General features: G+C 37.9%; 1 protein-coding gene across 4 annotated transcripts in view; it reads left to right on the top strand.

Annotated features, from left to right (window-relative positions):
• LOC135475948 (uncharacterized) overlaps positions 1-21,034 on the top strand; it is a 94,125-nt gene continuing 73,091 nt past the window's right edge. For all 4 annotated transcript variants that reach the window (XM_064755946.1, XM_064755931.1, XM_064755939.1 and 1 more), the window contains exons 1-15: positions 1-124; positions 3,408-3,984; positions 4,486-4,610; positions 6,837-6,895; positions 7,366-7,438; positions 8,327-8,485; positions 9,445-9,613; positions 11,617-11,694; positions 12,348-12,404; positions 13,013-13,072; positions 15,113-15,177; positions 16,385-16,535; positions 17,272-17,454; positions 18,994-19,187; positions 20,246-20,283. In XM_064755946.1, coding sequence (XP_064612016.1) covers positions 3,787-3,984; positions 4,486-4,610; positions 6,837-6,895; positions 7,366-7,438; positions 8,327-8,485; positions 9,445-9,613; positions 11,617-11,694; positions 12,348-12,404; positions 13,013-13,072; positions 15,113-15,177; positions 16,385-16,535; positions 17,272-17,454; positions 18,994-19,187; positions 20,246-20,283 — 1,609 coding nt within the window. In that variant the 5' untranslated portion in view covers positions 1-124; positions 3,408-3,786. The remainder of the gene's footprint in view (positions 125-3,407; positions 3,985-4,485; positions 4,611-6,836; positions 6,896-7,365; positions 7,439-8,326; positions 8,486-9,444; positions 9,614-11,616; positions 11,695-12,347; positions 12,405-13,012; positions 13,073-15,112; positions 15,178-16,384; positions 16,536-17,271; positions 17,455-18,993; positions 19,188-20,245; positions 20,284-21,034) is intronic.

Below are 21,034 nucleotides of genomic sequence, written 5' to 3'. Positions count from 1 at the left end.
GCTAAGAAACGTCAGCTGCACGAGTCGTCTGTGGATGTTGAAGTTTGGATGCCGAAGTTTGCTGACGGGGTCGTCTCCGTTTAGACGTCTACGAAAGATTGAACTTTCTATGGAATGACAGGCAGTAAGTTATCTCGTGTGTTTGCCCTTGTTTGTGGGTCTATTTGTTTAGAAATATGTGGCAAGTTGTTGCCGGCTCTCAGAGGCTCTCACTTGCTCTTACCAACCATGGCTTTACTTGAAATCCAGGGCAACCTTGTTGAAACTTAAATCTTGGAATTTAAGTATTTCGTTGGAGAAGGATTGAAGTTTTTGCCGGGAAGCTAAAAACCCAGGGTGGTTTGAACACAAGGTTGCTGTCAGTTCGTTGAGGAATCCGTGCCTGAGGTGTCAGCACGCCAGCGCGGCGTAATGACCCAGGGACCTCTCACCAATGCGGTCGCTGTGAGTTCAAGTCCAGCTTATGCTGGCTTCCTCTTCAGCCGTATGTGTTAAGGCCAGGCAGCAGCCTGCGGATTGTCGTGGGTTTCCTACAGGCTGTGCCTGGTTTCCTCCTACCATAATGCTGGCCGCCGTCGTATAAGTGAAATTAGCCAAGGATCTTAGCTGTGTTTTTTTAATACGGGGTCAGGTGTAGATCACAGCTGAGGAGTCATCCAGGGTAAAAAAGTGATATGTAAGAACAGCCTAGCGCAGAGAAACTACGCGCAACAAAAATCAGCGCAAAATGAACCAACACATGCATTAACATGGCAAAACTATAATGAACTATGTTCACCTAGTCATCCATTGTTCCTCTGCCAAGTTTTTTCCACATTCTTCTAGCTTTTACAGCCAGTAAATCCAAAATAATTCAAAGTTGTGAATTATGCTTACATGCCGTGTTGACATTCTGACCTACTAAACCGTGTTATTGCTCCCCGCCCATGCGCATCCGTGGTTGACCTTTCATTACGTCACTATATTTTGATCAGCTGGCTGTTAGTTCTGACAGACCGAAAGCCATGTGACTGAAGAGGTGCAAATTTGACAGAAGGCTATGGTGCAAAATGATGGCCCCCACAGTTTGTGTCAGATTAAATTTCGCAGTGAAAAAGGGAGGTTACCTTCGACATCTGTTCCATTCAAAATTGGGTACCTCAGGCATTACGGTGCGTTGAAAGCAACAGTTGGTAAGTCGTCAGAATGTCAATTTCTGGAAAGGATGGAATGTGGGGGATACGTCAAATTAAAAAGAAAAAAAAATGAATATAACCGTATTTTCGACTTTGGCTAAGATTTACAGGAGAATGGGGGTGTAAAGGCGAGTAGCGATTGTGGCAAGATGTTCTTAAATATTTTAGCTTTCAGAATTGCTGTACTTCATGTATATTCAGGACGAATCTAAAGCTTATGCATCTGAATTGAAGGAGGGGGTAGCTCTTCGTAGGCAATATGCCGAAATCGGGTGCAGACAACTCTCGGGCTAAGGGTGGCTAGCGGTCCGCGCGTATCAGTATATATAAGCCACCCTTAGACCGAGGTCTCTGGCTAAAGTGAAATATTCTTGAGTCTGGCGTAAAACACCAATCAAATAAATAAATACGTGAAAAAGAATAACCTTTTCAGAACATCTGACAAGTGGGTCATGGACAAGCTTGTCTTAACAACTCCCCTTTTTCCTTTACTGAAAAATGCTACATATACCAATAAACTAATGCAAATAACCCAATACACTATACGTGCAAGTTAGTATTTTCAGATACTTTGGTACACTAAGATAACTACCATCTCTTTTCATGTCTTGTGATGCTTATAAGTAAAGTGTGAAAAGATTTCAATTTTGACAAAATCAGCTACCATATCAAAAAGTATCGACCACAGGTGTAGGCTGTCTACCTGTAACAGTATGCGTCCATTGTATTTCAGTACGTCATCTTTTGGGTAAAGCATTTGATGGCTGTTTTAGTTCAAATAGACCAACTTGTCTGTCTGAGGGAAGATGTTCCATTTGCCACCCAGAATTGCATCCGGGCCACGTGTCTTTCAGACGATGCGCAGCTAAACCTCAGGGTTATGTATCTGTCTCTCTGACGCCAGAGTTTGCAGGAGTAAATGTCCTTGATAACTAACTATATAACATAGTGGATATAACACAGTGATGAAGGCTGTCGGTTCAGATCAACCTCACCTGTGACAAATGAAGTTAGGAGTTGTAATTCACTTCCAGCTGGTCTCTGATGTTTTTTTATCAGAAGGCTTCAGGTTAACCTGGGGAAACATGATAGGTCCTTTTTGGCAGTTTATATCTCCCCCTTAGCTATGAGAAGCCCTGTGCTTTCAAGACCTCTGAATTAACCCTGAATTATGCCCTTTCGTGCTGTGATACACATATATGCTATCACTTAGCCTTTAGAGTGCTGAGAGCATTAAATACACATATGCATCTTGTGCAGCACAATTTGGTGGATGCTGTGTGCTCAGTTGAATTCAGTGGAATTGTACATAAAAAAGTATGTCTGTAGCCAAGTAGTTCCACTTGGTTTGTATATATCTTTATATACATCCATTTATTTTGTGTGAAACTTTGTCTCCAGACCACACGTAATCTCGGGGTCTGCATCAAGATGTACATGTAGTACTTAGGGAACTTACTAAGTGAGTAAGCTATATGACAGAAACAAAGAGGTAATTTCACTTCTGCAATAATATTCTCAACTTCATCTGATAAAGGGAATGAGCTATTCAATTTCTCTTGATCTTGATTTGAAATAATCACATCTCAGTTTGAATTATGGTAAATAAATATTTGTTTTTTGCTTGTTCACAGCTGCACAACACGTTGCAGAGCCAACTGCTTTATGTGTGGGGTACTTTCATATCATTGTCTGATTGTGTCACCAATTTTGTGTTATCTTTAAAGTGTGCTTGCTTAAAACACTGTAACACATGTTCAAAATTGCATATTAATGTGTGATTCTATGTGTTAGGGCTGAGGTTGATGGTGTTGGATAGAGGGAACAGGCATTCTATATCTGTCGTGTTGTAGTGGTAATCCAGAAATGTCTTTATGTGATAAACTCCTCTATTCTCAGTCTTGCAAGGGCCCGTGTGGTGTGGCAAATATGTGAAGGTACATAAACATGAAAGTATCGCATGACCCATGAATGTATTATGGATCGTGTTTGTCAGCATTGTTGTGAGTGGTTCAGCGAGGAGATCCCTATGTCATTGTGAAGTCCCCCTACAAAGGATATTGATTCGCTTCCATTGTCTAGGCTAAATGTCTATTCTTCTCAAAGTGGCATCTGGAATAGATAAGTTCACTGTACATTTGAGTTTTATTCAGATATATGTCACACACATTATACCAGGGACCAAATCATTGACATATAATACCTTTATTACACTGTTTATTGCCGTTTCAGATCATATGAAAACAAGTCAAGTGTACAAGAGAGCAGCAGACCACATCTGGCGACACAAGGTTAAGACGTTTTTTGTAACAAGTGTTAGCTTTGGTTCAACACACAAGTTAATCACTGAAGCATAATTTATGAAAGGACTTGTTTATGTTAACTACAGTGAATTCAATGTCTAGACAAGTCCTGTGAACCTTGATCATTGAAGGCAAAGTTGGTGATGCAGCAGGCTGCATTCGTGTGCCTTCCTCTTGAAGTTTGGAAATGCACTGGGATACTTCAGTCAGCAAAACTACAACTTCATCCAAGTTTTCTCACCTTTCCTAAGTTATTCTGAACTGGTGAGCTCACATTTAAAGATTTGACTAAAAGAGAAGGTGTGAAAATGGCTGAAGACAACGAGGAAGAAATTTACTCTGGGTTTGGCACCCTGAATGAAAGTTCAGACCTAGATGTCAGCCGACTTATTACTGAAGAGGATTTGATTGACAGCCTGTTCTTCATTTGTGATGCTGATAAAACCGGCTACATACCAGTGTCACGCATCATCGACTTTGTGAAGTGCACAATAAATGTCACAGAGGTGAGTCCAGTGGAAAAATATGAGATATGAACACATCTCTTACAACATATACGTCATATCATATCAGATTAAAACCTTCAGTTTTAAGCTCATTGCAAATTGGTTGTATAAATTAAGTCATACAGTGTTTTTCTGCATAAATTTTCCGTTTGTATTGTATTTCAAGTTTCAGAAATTCAGATCAATATCTGTTCTCTCTTGTAGCCTCAATTATTTTCCATAAATTTGAAAGTCTCTCTTTTTAATTTTTGTGTTTTTAATCGTTGGCATAACTATCAAATTTACATATATTTACATGTCTAATGACCAGCATTATAAACACAGATGAATCCTATAAATAAATACGTATGTAGTTGTAAAATATGGCTCTGCACTCTCTTTGGTACCGGGTTTTATTGTTGGGAAGTCAGTTGCTTGGCAAGGTACAAAAACTTCAAGTGAATTCAGTAGGTTTGTGTGTTTTGAAGGACTGATCTAATGGTAAATTCTTTTCATTTTCAGGCTGGGCAGTCAGAGTTAGATGAGCTTGTGAATTTACTGGACCCCAAGCATGAAGATGTCCTGGTGAATTTAGACACTTGTAGGAAACAGATCTCAGAATGGATTGAAAAACTCAAACCTCAAAGGTAGACTCATTTAAATCTGTCAGCTGTTGCTTGATGCTTTTCATTTCTTTCATCTAACTTAAAAAAGAATTTATTATATGTGGTGCTGTTATTGGTTTTCTAAACATGCTGATTCGGTTACATGCATATATAATTTCTTAGTGAATGTCTGGTTGCATGTTGGTCACATTTTTTTTGTTTTCATTGTCATTTATTCTTACATTTGAATTGTACTTTATAGTTCAAATTACACTGACTAGTATTGACATTTTTGGTATTTTACAAAGAGTAGAATTTTGCAACACTGGATGTGTTTTGTGTATACATTATCCGTTTATTTTTAGTGCTAAAGTTTAGCCGATTTGAGTTGCTGGTAGAGATGACAGAGTTATCAGCCCATAGTATAAGCCCCAGGCTGCTAGAGCTGACTCCGCAAGGCCATTTCTGACTTAACTTAAACTTTTGAAGTGTGATTTTAGAGTTTATTTTGGAGCTTTATAAATTAAAATTTTAATCACCTGTTACATGAAATCGGTGTATAAATTTCATTTTCAAGTACCAAATACTAAGCATTGTGAGGAGGCTTTAAAAAAGGCTTTCATGGAATTGGACCTAAGCCTGCATCACATGAGGTAAACTCTCAAGACAGGAACTCAGAGAGGGATGTTTATATATGTACAGGTTGTGTCATCGTGGCTGTAAAACCAAAAATTTGCTTTGTGAAGTCTGACCACATTTTTAGGGCAGTTTTGCTTATTTCTTGTGAAGTTAATTGAAGCTAAAGGCTAATTAAAGTATAATGCAAATATATATCATGCATCACTTTTTTTCTGTTTGTCCTTTCATACCCGGACTAAAACTCAAACCATCCAAAATTGTGAGTTTCTAACAGTGTTGACTGACTTCAGTCGCAGTCTCACGATTTAGAGTTAACCACACACTACATATTAAACTCTGGGAAATCATGTGGTCATTTTACAAAGCATTGTATAAAAGTAGAGAAATCATAACACAATTGATGTTTCTTAATGTTGCCTATGCCAGGTTAACAAAAAATTTTACTGGCTTAAACCTGTGCCTGCGCCAACTAATTTAGGTGTGACAACCCATGGTACAGCTGCATATGAAAACGAAAACCATATGGCCTGAGTGCATATATTTTGGAATTTCTATTGAAATTAGCTCCTGACAAAATGCAGGATCCAGGCGGATGTGGATTATGATTGACTAACCCGATTATTATTGTTTGGTAATAAATACCGTCAACCCTTGTTCAGAGATGGCTGGGAAACAGAGAGCTTGAAAGAGGTCCCATGACCAACACCCGGAAGTATTCATGTTATCTGAAACCTGATGATACAGATCCATAGATTTGAGTTTGACTTGCAGATGAATGATCCTTAAAACGTGAAATATGCATTGTAGTGGTAGCTAGAAGCTGAAAATGGAGTTGACCATGGACTGCTCTTTGAAGCATGAGTTTATTTAGTGGTCCTGTCAATACTTCACTCTCCCAGTGCTCTCGAGCGGTGTTGAATTTCAGGATAAGCTACTAGATGCAAGGAATCATGAGACACAGTTTTTAAAATCAATCGGCTAACTAATTAGTACATGAACTATTGTACTATGGTCTAAAACGTTTACCAATGTATTTAACCCACTACATATATGAACAACATGACATGAATTAAAATTGAACACTTTGCTCTAGGGCAAGCTTTTGTCCGACAAAAGTGGGCATCATCAGGTATGGTGGCATTAGAAAGGTTGTACAAGAGTTCAGTGCAGTTTATGTCATTGTTTATTTATTTATTTGATTGGTGATTTACACCATTTTCAAGAATATTTCTCTTATATGACAACAGCCAGCATTATGGTGGGAGAAAACTCGGTAAAGCTCAGGGGAAAACCCCACGACCATTGGCAGGTTACTGGCAGATCTTCCCATGTACAGCTGGAGAGGAACCAGCATGGGCTAAATTGGAACTCGCATCAACCACATTAGTGAGAGGCTACTGAGTGATTGTTCCGTGCTGGCATGATAACCAGCTCGGCCACGGAAGCCCTTTATTGTTTACTCAGGTTTATTAAAAAGTCTACATGTGCCACATATAGAGCTATTTGTGTAACTTAACCGTAAAAGGCTGAGTAATTGTAGTAATTGATTAGAGGTTTGTACTTATCCGTGCATGTGATTATGAAATACTTGTTTAATCATCCATCCTAAATACAAGTGGTTTATTCCAGTGAACTGGCTGATGTTTCGATGCCATCAATGAAGACCCCGAAGTCAAAATCGCGCTATAGTAAGTACATGTATGTATAAAAAAAGGACAAATTGGACTAGCAGCATACATTATTTAAGCATGCTACTACCTAAAATCCATATAATATAAGAGAAGAAGTAGTATATCAGCTTACATGAACCGTTGCCCTGAACATGCCTGACTCATTACCACCTCAGCAACATGAACAACAATCCTCCCTGATACACTGTAGTGTTTCTGCACCAGTGACCTTCCATAAAGTACTGAAGCTCCACTACTGGTATGATCACTTTCTATTCTGCATTTGCCAAGGTATATCGTATGTTAATACACACAGGTGTGTGTGTGTTTTTTTGTTTAATATTGCCTACAATACTGTATATACAAGCTGCATAACTTCTTGGTTCAATTTATTATTCATGAAAATTTAAGAAGAATTATATGTGAGGTCTGTTGCTTAGCCCAGTGTGTGATTAATGTGTGCGAAATGTCTCTTTACCTTCCTGTAGGCAGTGATATACCAGCCAGTGGTGCTAAACGCTTAAAATTTGAGGGCGGCGACTTCGTCAGACCGTCAGAAGTGTAAGTAGTGGTAACTAAGAATTTGTGTCACACAATCAGTCACTGATTACTGGCTTGTGACTTTTGTGTAAATAAATGTACTTACCTTGCCAGTATTACAACCTTGCCATCATGATCATCACATGTTTTAATAGTTTGGTTTCAGAGGACAAAATATATTTTCATCAGCTGCATTTTACCAGCAAAAATGGATCGCCATTTTGGAATATTAAGTTATACACTGAATTGTTAGAACTATATGTACAGTATATTGCATTAAGGAGACCATGGACACGTAAGCATGCAATTGGTTATATGTGGTTTTCTGGAGGCCTTGTCAAAAAGTGGTTGTAGAATTATAAGCTTTAAGGCCAAATGGATAGATGAGATATTCCAAATATATTCTTATTTTATACTATGAAATTTCCAAATTAACATGCAGCAAACTTACACAAATGCTTAGAGCGCCAAAATGCATGTATTGAGATACAAAGTTGTGACAGGTGACGTCTCTTTTTCATGTGATATCAGTTTAAGGCTTAGTAGACTCAATCTGCCAGTTTCAAGATTGCGTTGCAGAAAGAATATATAGAAAAGTAATTAAGCAAGGTTATATTTATCTTCTGAAATGTGTTCTTGGGTGAGTAGGCGTCAGATACTTATAAAATAAGGACATTATGTTGGAAATTTTAGCTGAACGCATACACTGTTTTGTTAAAAGATAAGCAAATAGCCGTTTGATGCTGTAAAGCGGCTGCGTAGTTTGACTCAGGGATAATTTGACTCTCCATTATTTTTATGTGGTTACTTGGAAACTGCGTATTAAAACTAGATGGAATTATTTCCATGTTTTGTAACCCAAAACTGTTCAACAGCTGTTTCAAGCTAATGGTAAATATATATTTCCAGATTGATAGCTGACCTGAACAGTAAGATAGAAACCTTGGAAAACCAGAAGAAAAAAATGTCAGAGGAGAATGCCAAGTTACGACTGCAGCTTGAAGCTGTGGAGGAGACAGCTGCTTTCCAGTCCCAGAAGCTGGAGGAGATGACAAGGAGAATGAGGAGGTAATTAGGGCTCTTTCACAACATCGCTTTGTAAACCAATGTAGGGGCCTCCATGGCTCGGTTGGTTAGCACGCCATTGCAGCGCAAACCCAGGAGCCTCTCACCAGTGAGGTGGCTGTGAGTTCAAGTCCAGCTCATGCTGGCTTCCCCTCTGGCCATATGTGGGAAGGTCTGCCAAAAAACCTGCGGATGGTCGTGGGTTTTCCCTGGGCTCTGCCAGGTTTCCTCCCACCATAATGCTGGTTGCCGTTGTATAAGGGAAGTTTTCTTGAGTATGCCGTAAAACACCAATCAAATAAATAAATAAATGAACCAATGTAAATTGGAATAGTGTAAGATGTCATTGCATGACTTGCTGAATTAGAGAAAAGTATGCTCGTTCTGTTGCAGCTCTGTGTTGTGTGGGACAGCATGTCTGTGCTCACAACTGGGAAAGTTTGTAAGTAGGTTGTCAAAGGTCCGTGGTTTGACCAGAACGCTCAGGTTTCCTATGCACATAAAACTGTAAATATACACAGTAGGCTGCCACACTAGATCTGGAGGGTTATTTAGTACCTGGCAAGGAGCAGTGATTTCTTTCTAGTTACATGTATAAACTTGAAATGAAATACATGTAATGAGGAGTGTGTGGCACAAGAAATGTGCCATTTGTCTCTGCGTTGTCAGCCTCTTTTAAGTCAGGTTTTCTAGCACCTGACTAAGAAATGAGGCCACGAACACCTTATTTTCTTCACAAATAAACCTGATAGCCATCATATAGGTGAAAAGATTGTGAATACTGTATCAAAGACTGGTGAAATAAATAAAGAAAGCGCTAGTGAGAAACAAGAAATAAATAACATATTTGTATAAACTTATGGTACATATTTTTTTTTTCTTGTACATGTGTCTGTGTTCATTCCTTGCTAATAACTGTAGATTGATACAAATGTGTACTGACAAGTTTATGAATTTTACAGTCTTCAACAGATAGTGGAACGCCGAGAGCAGACATTGTCAGAGAATGGAGACCTGAAGTCAACGGTATCAATTCTGGAAGAGAAAAGGAAAGAACTCTTACTGCAGCTGAAACAGATGGAGAGAGCAAATACACATCTGGAAAATCAAGTCTTTGATCTAGAGCAGAAGGTATTCAGTACATGTATATAACCTGAAGGTTTTTACCTTGTATTTTTTATACAGTTCTAATTTGATTCCTTTGGAAAGAAATAACCAAGAGACAGCTGAAAAAGTCTGTTCAAAAAATGATAAAAAACAAACAACTGCATCCCCACAAAAAAAAACTAAATGTAATAATTCATATATAAATGGGTTCTTATGGAAGAAATCAGTATTAGCATGCAAAACAATTAAAATTTAAATGGCAAAATTGTTGAATTGATTTTGTGTTGATTATTGCACATTTAGTTTTTTGGTATTTAAAGTCTTTGAGGGACCATTTGAGACTGACTGATGTGAAGTGAGAGCTGTAATGCAAAGTTGTAGTAATGTAGTTTATGACACCTGCTTTCTTTATAGCATCCTTGACTACATTATTTGTTTCACTTTTTGTGTAAAAAGTCAAAATCAGGAATTGCTGCAATTTGTCATCCAGTTACTGTCCAAAAAGTTCAGATTTTTGGGGGGCAGTACAGAAAATCTGGAGGTGGACCAAAGCACTTAATTGCAAGTGGTGCTTCTCTTAAAAGTTTGGCGACCAACATCGATGGCTGAGTTGGTAGAGCGTCTGCTTGAGGGGCGGTAGATCAAGTGTCAATTCTGGGTCATGTCACACCTAAGATCTTGAAAGAGGAAGTCTTAGCTTCCAACCGGCCCAGATAGCACAAATGGTAGAGCGTTCGCTTCGGGGCCGGTAGATCCAGGATCAATCCTTGATCGAGTCACACCTAAGACTTTAAAAGAGGAAGTTGTAACTTCCTCGCTTGGCGTTCAGCATGAAGGGGATAGTGCAACAACTGGTTGATCCGTATCAGTATAATGACTCGGGCGGGGCGGCTTACTTGCCTTCGGTAAGTCGTCTCAGTGAAGCAGTACTAAATAAAAGAGCGGTGGAAATCCGTCCTGCAACAAGGAGGCACATTACACGTACATGCACCCTAATGATTCCTTCGTCGTCATATGACTGAAAAATTGTTGAGTACGACGTTAAACCCCAAGCACTCACTCACTCACTCTTAGCTTCCACGCTTGGCGTTCAGCATTAAGGCCATAATGCAACGACTGAGTGACCCGTATTAGTATAATGACTCAGGTGGTACTACTAACTTGCCTTCGGTAAGTCTTCTCAGTGAAGCAGCATTAGACAAAAGAGCGGTAGAAATTTGTCTTGCAACAAGGAGGCACGTTATACGTACATACACTTTAAGGACTCCTCCTTAATAATATGACTTAAAAATTGTTAAGCGCGACATTAAACCCTAAGCACTCGCTTACTAAAACATGAACGTTTTACTTTGCCTTTCCTGTGACCACTGTGGTCGATCTGAGTTCAAGTCCAACTCATGCTGGCTTCCTTTATATCTGTATGTTGGAAAGTCTGTCTGCAACCTGCGAATGCTTGTGGGTTTTCCCTCAGGCTCTACCCGCTTTCCTCCCAACATAATACTGGCTCCCTTCATGTATCTGAAATATTCTTGAGTGTGGTGTTAAACACAAATCAGATTATTAAGTAAGTAAAGTGCTTTCTCTCTGGCTCAAAACTTAGGGGACATCAGATGATCTAGTATGTCTGATTTTATTTTTGCTTTGGTATAACTTTTACATGATCCCTCATGGTAAATTCACTCATGAATGTTCTTGTATCTTTGTGACTGGATCCAAATGATGTTCCAAGACAGTGATCCAAATTATGGACAAATTTGCATCAACCTCTAATCACGCAATGTGATTTGTCTACCAGTCATGTCCTAAAGTGTAAGTTAACCAACATATATCTGTTATAAGGAAATTTCATTAACATTACATAGTACACAGTAGTTGGTATCAAGTTAATGAGATTTGATCTCAGTTTACCTAGATTTAGACAGATATATTTATAATTGTAAGGCATTGTAGTAAATTATTTATTGATGTCCACCTGACATGGCTGAATTTCATTATGTACGTATCTTCACAACTTCATTTGTTTTAAGCTTGTGAAGGCCAAAACAGAGGTTCAAATTGCAGAGAAGCAACAAAATGACATGCAAACTGCTCTCTTCAAGCAAAAGGTAACTATTTTGTTTGATTTTAATTTTACATGATCAGTATGGTGGTTTGGCTTAGGATTTAGTGGAGTAAATGTGCTTGCTAAAGAGCTTCAGTCTACCCTAGGTTCTTGTGTGAATCAAAAATACTGAAGTGCAGTGTTCAACACAAATAGAATAATAATAATATAACCTATATTTCTGAATCTCTCTATTTGTATGAATGGAATCTCGTGTTAAAAAATGTATTGAACTACAAAGTATTATAAAACCAATCTTTTGATGTATGTATATGTGCATGTGTATGTGTCAAAGATGTTTGCAGCCTTAGACAGAGAATTTGTAGATTCCCTCTCTCTCACTGCTTGTGGGGCCTTGGTGACAATAGTGAAAATAAGTTTCTGATGTTTGTTGAAGACCACTTGTCTTCACAAGTGTGACGTGCATATCTGTATGTCATAACTGTGGGAAAGTTTATCAGTATCTTGCCAAAGATCTGTGGTTTATGCTGGGACTTCATAGATTTTCACGGATGTGTAAGTTAAAAATTCTTTAGTATGATGCTGAACAGCAATCAAATAAATAAATGATGGCTGTTAGGATTTTGAATGGAATAAATGATCATCAAGGTTTTTGTATGAAAAAAACATGCTGTTTTTTTCCCCCCTTTTCTTCAGCATTTGTGGACAAAAACAGAAGAGGAGAAAGAGTTAATTGAGGCTCGCTTGATGGAGGTAAAATACAATGCATAACTGCATGAATGAAGTGTATTAATATATCCTGTGAACTTGATTGACTCAGAATACATGCATGTAGGCTCATTATGGGCATATCTTATAATCACACAGTGGCTCAGTTGTTTAGCATGCTAGTGCAGCGTAATGACCCAGGAGCCTCTCACCAATGCGGTTGCTGTCAGTTCAAGTCCAGCTCATGCTGTCTTCCTCTCCGGCTGTACATTGGAAGGTATGTCAACAACCTGCAGGTAGTTGTGGGTTTTCCCCGGGCTCTACCAGGTTTCCTCCAACCATGATGCTGGTCACCGTTGTATAAGTGAAATATTCTTGAGTACTGCATAAAACACCAATCAAATAAATAAATAAATATAATCAAACAGCTAAGGAGAAAGAAGTAACGTGCTTTTTATTTGTTTCATTTGAGAGAATTTATCACAGGTCACAAGTAAATGTAACTTGTGGACAGATATGGAATCTTGGGTTAAAAAATAACCTGCGTACATGTAAATTGAAGTCTTCAGATGTTTTGAGTGACAAATTCTACTTTTGAGTGTTAGTTGCTCTTGAATATGGTAATAGTAAGGGATATTTTGCATTAAAAACAGAAATCAAGGAAGATTGAAGATTTGCAGCAAAACTTGGACAATTTCAAGAAATCCAACTGTGTAAGTATGCATGTTAATGTAATGACAGTGAACTATATCACAGTGCAGTGAAAGTCACGGAAAGGCTTAAAGTGGCATGGTTATTCCCCTTGGTTCATGTTCATATAGTCATGCAGTTTCAATGGCGATATTGTGATATTTCTGTTTAGTGTCATGAAAAAGAACTTGCGGCATGTTAACTGGTTTACACACATGTGTGTACCTCCATTATTTGGTTTTGTTATCAGGTATTTTCTAATTTGTCCCAGATCATTACCAATGAATCTCTGAAAATATGGTGAAACGTGTCTGCTTTCAACATCTCAGTCTTGAGCTTTACATAATATTGAATATTGAAGTATACATGTTTTATGTCACTGTGCGGGCAAAGCAGTGACTTTGTTATGGGGTTCCTGGGATATATACTGCCTATCAGGAGGTTTCTTCTGTTAACTGCTGAAGGGCCATACAGGTAGTTCACTCTGGGCAGTGTGGTTTCTGACCACCATTCTGTATCGGGGAAATATTCTTCAGTAAACACCTGTACGAGATAAATAAATCAAAGGTGGAGAAAACATCAAAATTACATAAAGTTCACTTGAAAAAGTGTAAAAGGTTAGTTGTAAATGTGGTCTTTTTCTTCCAATTTTTCTGTACAGGGAAAGACTCTTGAAAATAATTTCTGTATGGTGGGTATTTGGTATATGTATGTATTGTCTTTGGGTAATGAAAGATGTATTAAGTGATTGAATGCATGTTTAATAAATATCTTTGCACTAGAATTTGGTCTTTTTCAGCTACATGTGTCTGGATATAAACAACAAATTTACATTCAAGTAAATTTTTTACACAGACAACTTGACACATTCTTTTTTCGAACATCGCTGTGAGTTCTAGTCCAGCTCATGCTAGCTTCTTCTCTGCCCATACTTGAAAGTGTCTGCCAGCAACTTTTGGATGGTCGTGGGTTTCCTTGGGCTGCGTCCGGTTTCCTCTCACCATAATGCTGGCCGCCGGCGTATAAGTGAAAAATTCTTGTACAGCATTAAACAGCAATTAAATAAATAAATAAATATTTTGCATTATTATGCAGACGATATTTACCAAGCGTTGGTCCCAAATACCCGCCATACAAAAATATTTTGAAATACCCTTTTCTTTTGAAAAAATAACTATCAAAAAAAAATATTAAAGACTATATTTGCAAATATTTAATTTTCATCCTCTTTCTTCTGAGAGACCTGCGTGGCTCAGTTGGTTAGTGTGCTAGCACAGCGTAATGATTCATGACCTTCTCAATGCGGTCGCTGTGAGTTCAAGTCCAGCTCATGCTGGCTTCCTCTGTCTTCCTCTACCTGTGTCCGGTTTCCACCCACCATAATGCTGGCCGCTGTTGTATAAGTGAAATATTCTTGAGTATGGTGTAAAACAACAATCAAATAAATAAATAAATCTTTCTTCTGATTTTTTGTTGACTGGGCTACATTCATTTGGTTCAGATTTCGTGTTTCACATGTCACTCCCCTGTTTAGAAGTTCCGTGTCATGTCTGGTGTCTTTGGCATGATTCTTCAGCTTCGGCATGATTCTTCACTGGATTTCTCTTTCTTGCTGTCTGTGTGATCGATGATACTTATGTTGCTGTATGCAGTTTGTTGTTGCAATACGATTTCCACCAGTGTGGTGTCAGATGTGCGAAAGGTCAACAGCACTTGTCAAATTTCTGTGGTTTAACTGACACTCTTTGGTTTCCTGCGCCATGGTACATGTAAAAAATTGTTGAGTATGGTGTGAAAGAATGATTGAAAAAGTATGTGAATGAAATATGTTGTAATGTGACGGGCCTATATTAGTTGCAAATGTACATTCCTTAAAATCCATGTCACTGAGATGCAGTGAGGTGATAAAATGAACTGTTGCGATTCTGTACATGGAACTGGTGAATTTTGAGAATAGTTGAGGGCATACAACCACATCCTTGGAGAATCATCCTTTGCTGATATATGTACACGTGTAGATGTGCTCTTTGAAGCATTAGCTAAGTCTGTGATTTCCACTTTAGGAACTGAAAGATCAGAAGGTTGAGTTGGAACTGCAGTTGAGTGAAATGCAACAAAAGCTAACAGCGTAAGTCATTTCCAACATCCTTATCTCTGGCAAGATCCATAATTCTAGATGATAATATTTTCAAAATATACTGTACTCATGAAACTTAAGCTTTTCTTTATCTTAATACTTTAATCACAAAAACATAGGTGATTAAAATACATCATACATTTGTTATACCACATTATCGAAGCTAGCAGGGCATACTGGAATCACCCTCGGCCTGCTTGTCCGTCTGTTCATAGGCATGACAAGTGTTTTTACACATGGTTTTCAGTTTTCTTTATGACAAACCTTACTGTATATTTTAGCTTTCTTTGACTTTAAGGTACAATTACAATTAAGGTTGCTATACTTCTATTTGTTACCACTAGGCATGTGGTTTATCATGTTGTCTCGTGATTATTTCTGTAATAATTAACCTTTATGGTTCACAGCTCACAATAAGGGTCATAGTAATATACCTGTATAGCCAGATGGATTCAGTGTTTGCAGGCACAGAAGGACAATTAAATGCAAACCGGTCGGTGAAACAGAGAAGCTTGTAGTGTGCTGTGCACTATAATGCACAGAATGCTGAATGTATGCCTACGACATTTTCAGCCACCTCTGCAACCAACATTCTGTGAGATCTATGAGACATAGAGAAATAAATTGCACAGTTTTATGAAGCTTTCATCTTTAGTGACAGTCAGATCATCATAGTGTCATCTTCTTAATAACTATGATTGTATAAATTCCTTGGGGGGTGGGGGGTTGGAGGGGGAGTGCATGGGGTTGAAAAGGTTTTTGTTGAAACCGTTAATGTTGAGGAGCAATTTTTTTTTTTATCTCAAACTGAAAGTCATATGGTTAATACAGGGTTATGATCGTTTCACATTTTTCTGTTATTTTATACACTTGTAGCTTATTTCTGACTTAAGTCCCGCCAGAAATAAACCCATGACTTTTTCTCCTCCTATGGATTTTCAGTGGAATATTGCGACATCAGAGTGGCCCATGTTGATTTGTCAGACTGTCCGTGCATGACATCATAAAAACTGATACGTGTTTAAATGATGGGCACACTCAGTGACATTGATGGATAAGTGATGATCAGTTGATTGTCAGATTTATATTCAAAATTCATAATTTTTAAACTATTTTACAAAACGATTTTCTGTTATACAGGCATTTCCTGATAAATTTGTATATTAGATAATACTACTTGTTGCAAATCATCTTGCAGAGCACAAATGAAAGCTGAAAAGTTTGGTCTGCCTAGTTCTTTAGCCAGTTCAGATGAGGAGTGTGAACCAGTGTCAGGTCCAAGTGCAGCAAGTACCCCTAAAATGAATAAAGGACCCAAAAAGTCCTTGGGCATGGAACTGAGAAAAATGGTATGTTCAGATGCATAAATCAGTTCTATGCCTAACGTAGCTTTTTTGATATTGTTTAAGTCTGAACTAACTTCTAGTTGGATGTCTTAATTTTCCCTCCCTTTAGAACCTTTTATAACCGATTTAACATTGCTTAACTTGTAGAAAGTAGAAGCTGTTTGACACCCATAGGATTAATACTAGTATTCTTTCCTTTCAAAGAGGACTTACTTGTGATTTTCGACGTTCAGCAAAGGAGTCAAATCATAAATATTGATTGCCACCATATAGCTGCAATATTGCCGAAGCGGCATTAAGCCCTTATGACGTTGTTCATAAATGTTGAATAGAATAAACAACATTGACACAGTTGACTTAAAATAGTATGAATTTCCTCTCAGGCTTATTCGTCTAAAGCGTTGTTCTGCCAATCAGCCACTAGCCAGTGACCTAAAGACTTAAAGCAAAGTAGTTCTCAGCTGGTTCGGCTGCAACCTTTAGTCTAAAGGTTTATTAAGTGTCTTTGCAAAGTATGGAGATTCACTTTACCTTTCTTCCATCAATAAGCCTACATGTAACCGTTGACCTGTATATCCAAAACTCTTGATTAAACACTAAAATCCCACATAGTCCTTAATAATTAAACTTTTTTGAAAGTTTTGCAATGCTGTATTGATCCAAGACATCCAGCTGTCTCCCACTCTCACAGTAAAGTATAGGTAAACTAAACCTGGGCAATGCTTGCTTATATTTCCAGCTGGAAGACGATAAGCATCTGCCTTCTCCTTTATGTGAGAGAGAATGGGAAGACTCAGTGTTCTTGGGACTTAACGAAAAGGACTCTGTAAATAATAACAAACTAGATTTCAGTAGTGGACTGGCACGGCTTCGAGACATCACCTCCTCAAATGATGACATTAACCATTTTTCCTCATCTGTGGTAAATGGCATTCTTACTTTCACTTTCTGTTTGAGTTGGATTCGGTTTTTGTTTTTATGTTATGTTGTTGTCTTAACCCAAGATCAGGTTAGTATTAAACTTTACCAGTGCATGAATTTCTGCTCGACATGTAAATGGCCTGGCGACTAGAAATACATGTATATGCTTGATTTTTGGTTTACTTGGTACATGTGGAAATTATGCAAATTAAATTCTTAGCTTTTCTACTCATGTGCACATGTTAGTAATTTGAACATGCAGATTTTCATTTCCTCAACTCATTTGCTTACAGCAAAGACAACCTTAATTTCCATTATTGCATTGTAATTAGCCCGGCCCTGGGATCATGAAACAATCTTAAATTTAAGTCAAAATTTTATCATTTAATTTGGTATGTTCCTTTTTGTTACTTTAACTAAAATTTATTGTCATAACATACCCAGAATTTACGTTGTCAAGCAATATTTTGACCTTGTTACATTAAGTGACAATTGTATAGTGATTTAAATTCTTGACTTAAGTCTAAGATAGTTTCATTATCATGTGGCCAGGTGTATCTGCTCCCTTAATACATGCATGTAAAGGTCTGGCAGCAGCCTGTGGATGGTCAAGGGTTTCTTCCAGGTTCTGCCTGGTTTTCTCTCACCATAATGCTGACTGCTGTTTGATAGGTGATATTATATTGAATGAGGCCTTAACGTACTGCATTCAAATAAATGAATGCTTGTAAGCATTAACTTCAGGTTTCTGTGTACATTATATATACATGTAGGAGGATGGCCAGCAACCTGCGGATGGTCAGGAGTTTCCCTAGAGCTGTGCTTGGTTTCCTCCCACCATAATGCTGGCCGCTGTGGTATAAGCGGTATAATGAATATACATGTAGGACATAGATATTGAATCTGCATGCCATGAATACTTAAAATGGCTTTTTTAAGTAAATTCCATTTTTAATTATTTGTATGTGTATATTTGCACTGCTTCTTTCTCATTCACTCTGCATGGTGCATGGATGTGTTGCATGGGAAGATGCATGGTTAAGTTGATCTTTCAAGTGTGATCTCTCTTTATGATAAATATTTTGTGTACATATTACTGTGGATATATAATCACCTCCTCATCATAGTTGACAGGTGGTATGCATTCTCATGAACATATGGATTAATTGTTTTGTACTGAGTAACATTGGCCTTCCAATGTCTCTTCCTCATATAATTAGGGTTCTTAAAAATTCATACTATCTTGATTTTAAAAATAATGTTAATAGACACATATTATAACGTCTTAATCATCTCCCTTTAGTTAGTTACAAATTATAGTCTGACATTGATTTGTTTAGCTATTTTGAATTTCGAATCAACTGAAATTGGTTAAAATAACCAATGGTTGAAGACGTGGCGCAAACCCAGAATCATTCGTTGATTCAATTTATAACTGTGTTGACATTCTTTTCATGCATTGCTCATTTATGTGGTTTCTTTTATATAGATGAATAAAAAGTCAAAACCTAACTGGAAAATTTTTGTCTCCATTTTGTAGACATCTGAGATCATGCAGCGCCAACAGCTTGTTATAAAGAAAATGACAGATCTAGTTGAGGCAGCTGACCCCAGCGACCAGGCCAAACTATGCTGTACACCATCCACTTTCAAGATGAATCTCAAGGACGACTTTGAGTTCTTAACCAAGAAAATAAACGATTTGTCCCATGCTAAAAAGAAGGCTGAGGACAGGTGAGCTACAATTTTTTGTCGTCAATGGCTAAGAAATAGTTAGGTTAGAGATGAGGTTTGTCAGGTTAAATCCCCCAAGTCTTGGTCAAGTTTGAATAAATCTGCCCTATCTAAAATTCAGCTCACGCTAGGCATTGTCTGGACTTGTCTGTCTCTCACATAAAGCCAAACAGAAACAAATCTGTATCTCTTTGTATCTCCTAATGTTTCCCCCATGGTGCATGTTGAGGGGTTACTGGGGATACTAATCTAGCTCAAATCTAGTTCAAGGCAATTTGTGGTATAGAGGTTCTTGGTTGGCCAAGCAATCTGGGCTGTTTCAGTTTGGATCACTGTTCCTTGACCAGTGTCATAGGAATGGCCTAATCCACTGTTTGCTTGCCTGCCAACCACCCTAGCTACTTTTATCACATAGCTGACTTGAGTCAAATTCAGTTCCTTCTGACAGTGGCCACAGATGTGTACCAATTGTGCACTCAGCTATGTGTAATTTGGTCCAGATTGACAAATAGGTGGGCCAAAAAAATAAATAAAGAAATAAGAAGAAAGAAAAAAAATCACATTACTAGGTTTGTTCATTTTGGAATAATTTCCATAGGATATTACAAATTTTCAGATGAGACTTAAACTTTCTATACATGTATGATGTTTGGTGGTTTCCTCTGAGCATTGCTTGTTGTTCTTCTGTACCTGTCATTTGCACTGGGATGTAATGTAGCTGTACTGCGATACAATGCAAAGCAAAAAGTAAGAAAGAAAGGGTTTGAATGTGGACCCCTTTATCTGTTACACTTTACACTTGTATAACATTTTAACTCGAGTCATGTCTGTGTTCACTAGGTTATTCTGGAAACTATGGTTGGATTGCAGTCTTGCTTTCATGCATTGAAGGGTTTACTGTTATAAGTGTAATGTGACTCAAACCATGTGAAAACCTATAGGTGGAAGTTTTTGTATTTTGCATAGGTGGTAACATTGTCTTAAGGTATCGATTTATAAAGTAGTCATATTGGGCTCACTCCAAAGAATTTCATGTTTTTTCTTGTTTTTTCCTGCAGAGCAAGCAGATTGATGACAGGTTATCAAAAGTTAAAAGGTGAGATAGTCATATGTAAACACTATGTAAAATCTTGGTCAGTCTATCAAAGTTTCTTGTGAGGCTCAAATAAAACAGTTCGGGGTGGGGGGTGGTAAGGGGCTGCGTGGTCAAGGTGGTTAATGTGCAAGCACAGCGCAATGACCCATGAGCCTCTCACCAGGGTCTGTCATCAACCTGCTGATGGTTGTGGGCTTCCCCAGGCTCTGCCCTGTTTTCTCCCACCGTAATGCTGGCGGCTGTTGTATAAGTGAAAAATTGTTGAGTATGAAGTAAAACACTAGTGAAATAAATCAATACAGCATTTGAGATCAAACACTTTTCTCACCATAGCAAACAGCAGTGAGGTTGAAGTCCTAGTTTAAAGATGTTCTGGTTCCAAGTTATACCTGGTGAGGGAACTTCAATAACCCTGACCTGGTGTACATGTGAAGATTCTTGATTAGATAGACACCCATCAGATAATAATCAAGAGCATAAACCTCAACTAAATGCACAAAGTATTGCATTATACACAAAAGTACAGTATTCTGCATTTCTGTCATATCTGTCAATGGTGAAGGACAATTCAAAAAGTATTCCTGGATACCCACTTTAAAAAAAAAAGGTGTGCAAAAGTGTGCAAAATTTCTTCCAAATATGTGAATGACTTTTCTTTTAAAGTTGCTGGTAGACAGACAGAAAAACATACAAATATAGCATAACCTCCTTATCAGGGGTAATAAATGTATTCTCATTGTAAAGGATGGCA

This window comes from Liolophura sinensis, chromosome 1 (assembly GCF_032854445.1).
Source record: "Liolophura sinensis isolate JHLJ2023 chromosome 1, CUHK_Ljap_v2, whole genome shotgun sequence".
Classification (NCBI taxonomy): Eukaryota; Metazoa; Mollusca; class Polyplacophora; order Chitonida; family Chitonidae; genus Liolophura; species Liolophura sinensis.
Note: the sequence above shows the minus strand (reverse complement) of the source record. Positions and strands in the feature narration are given on the sequence as shown.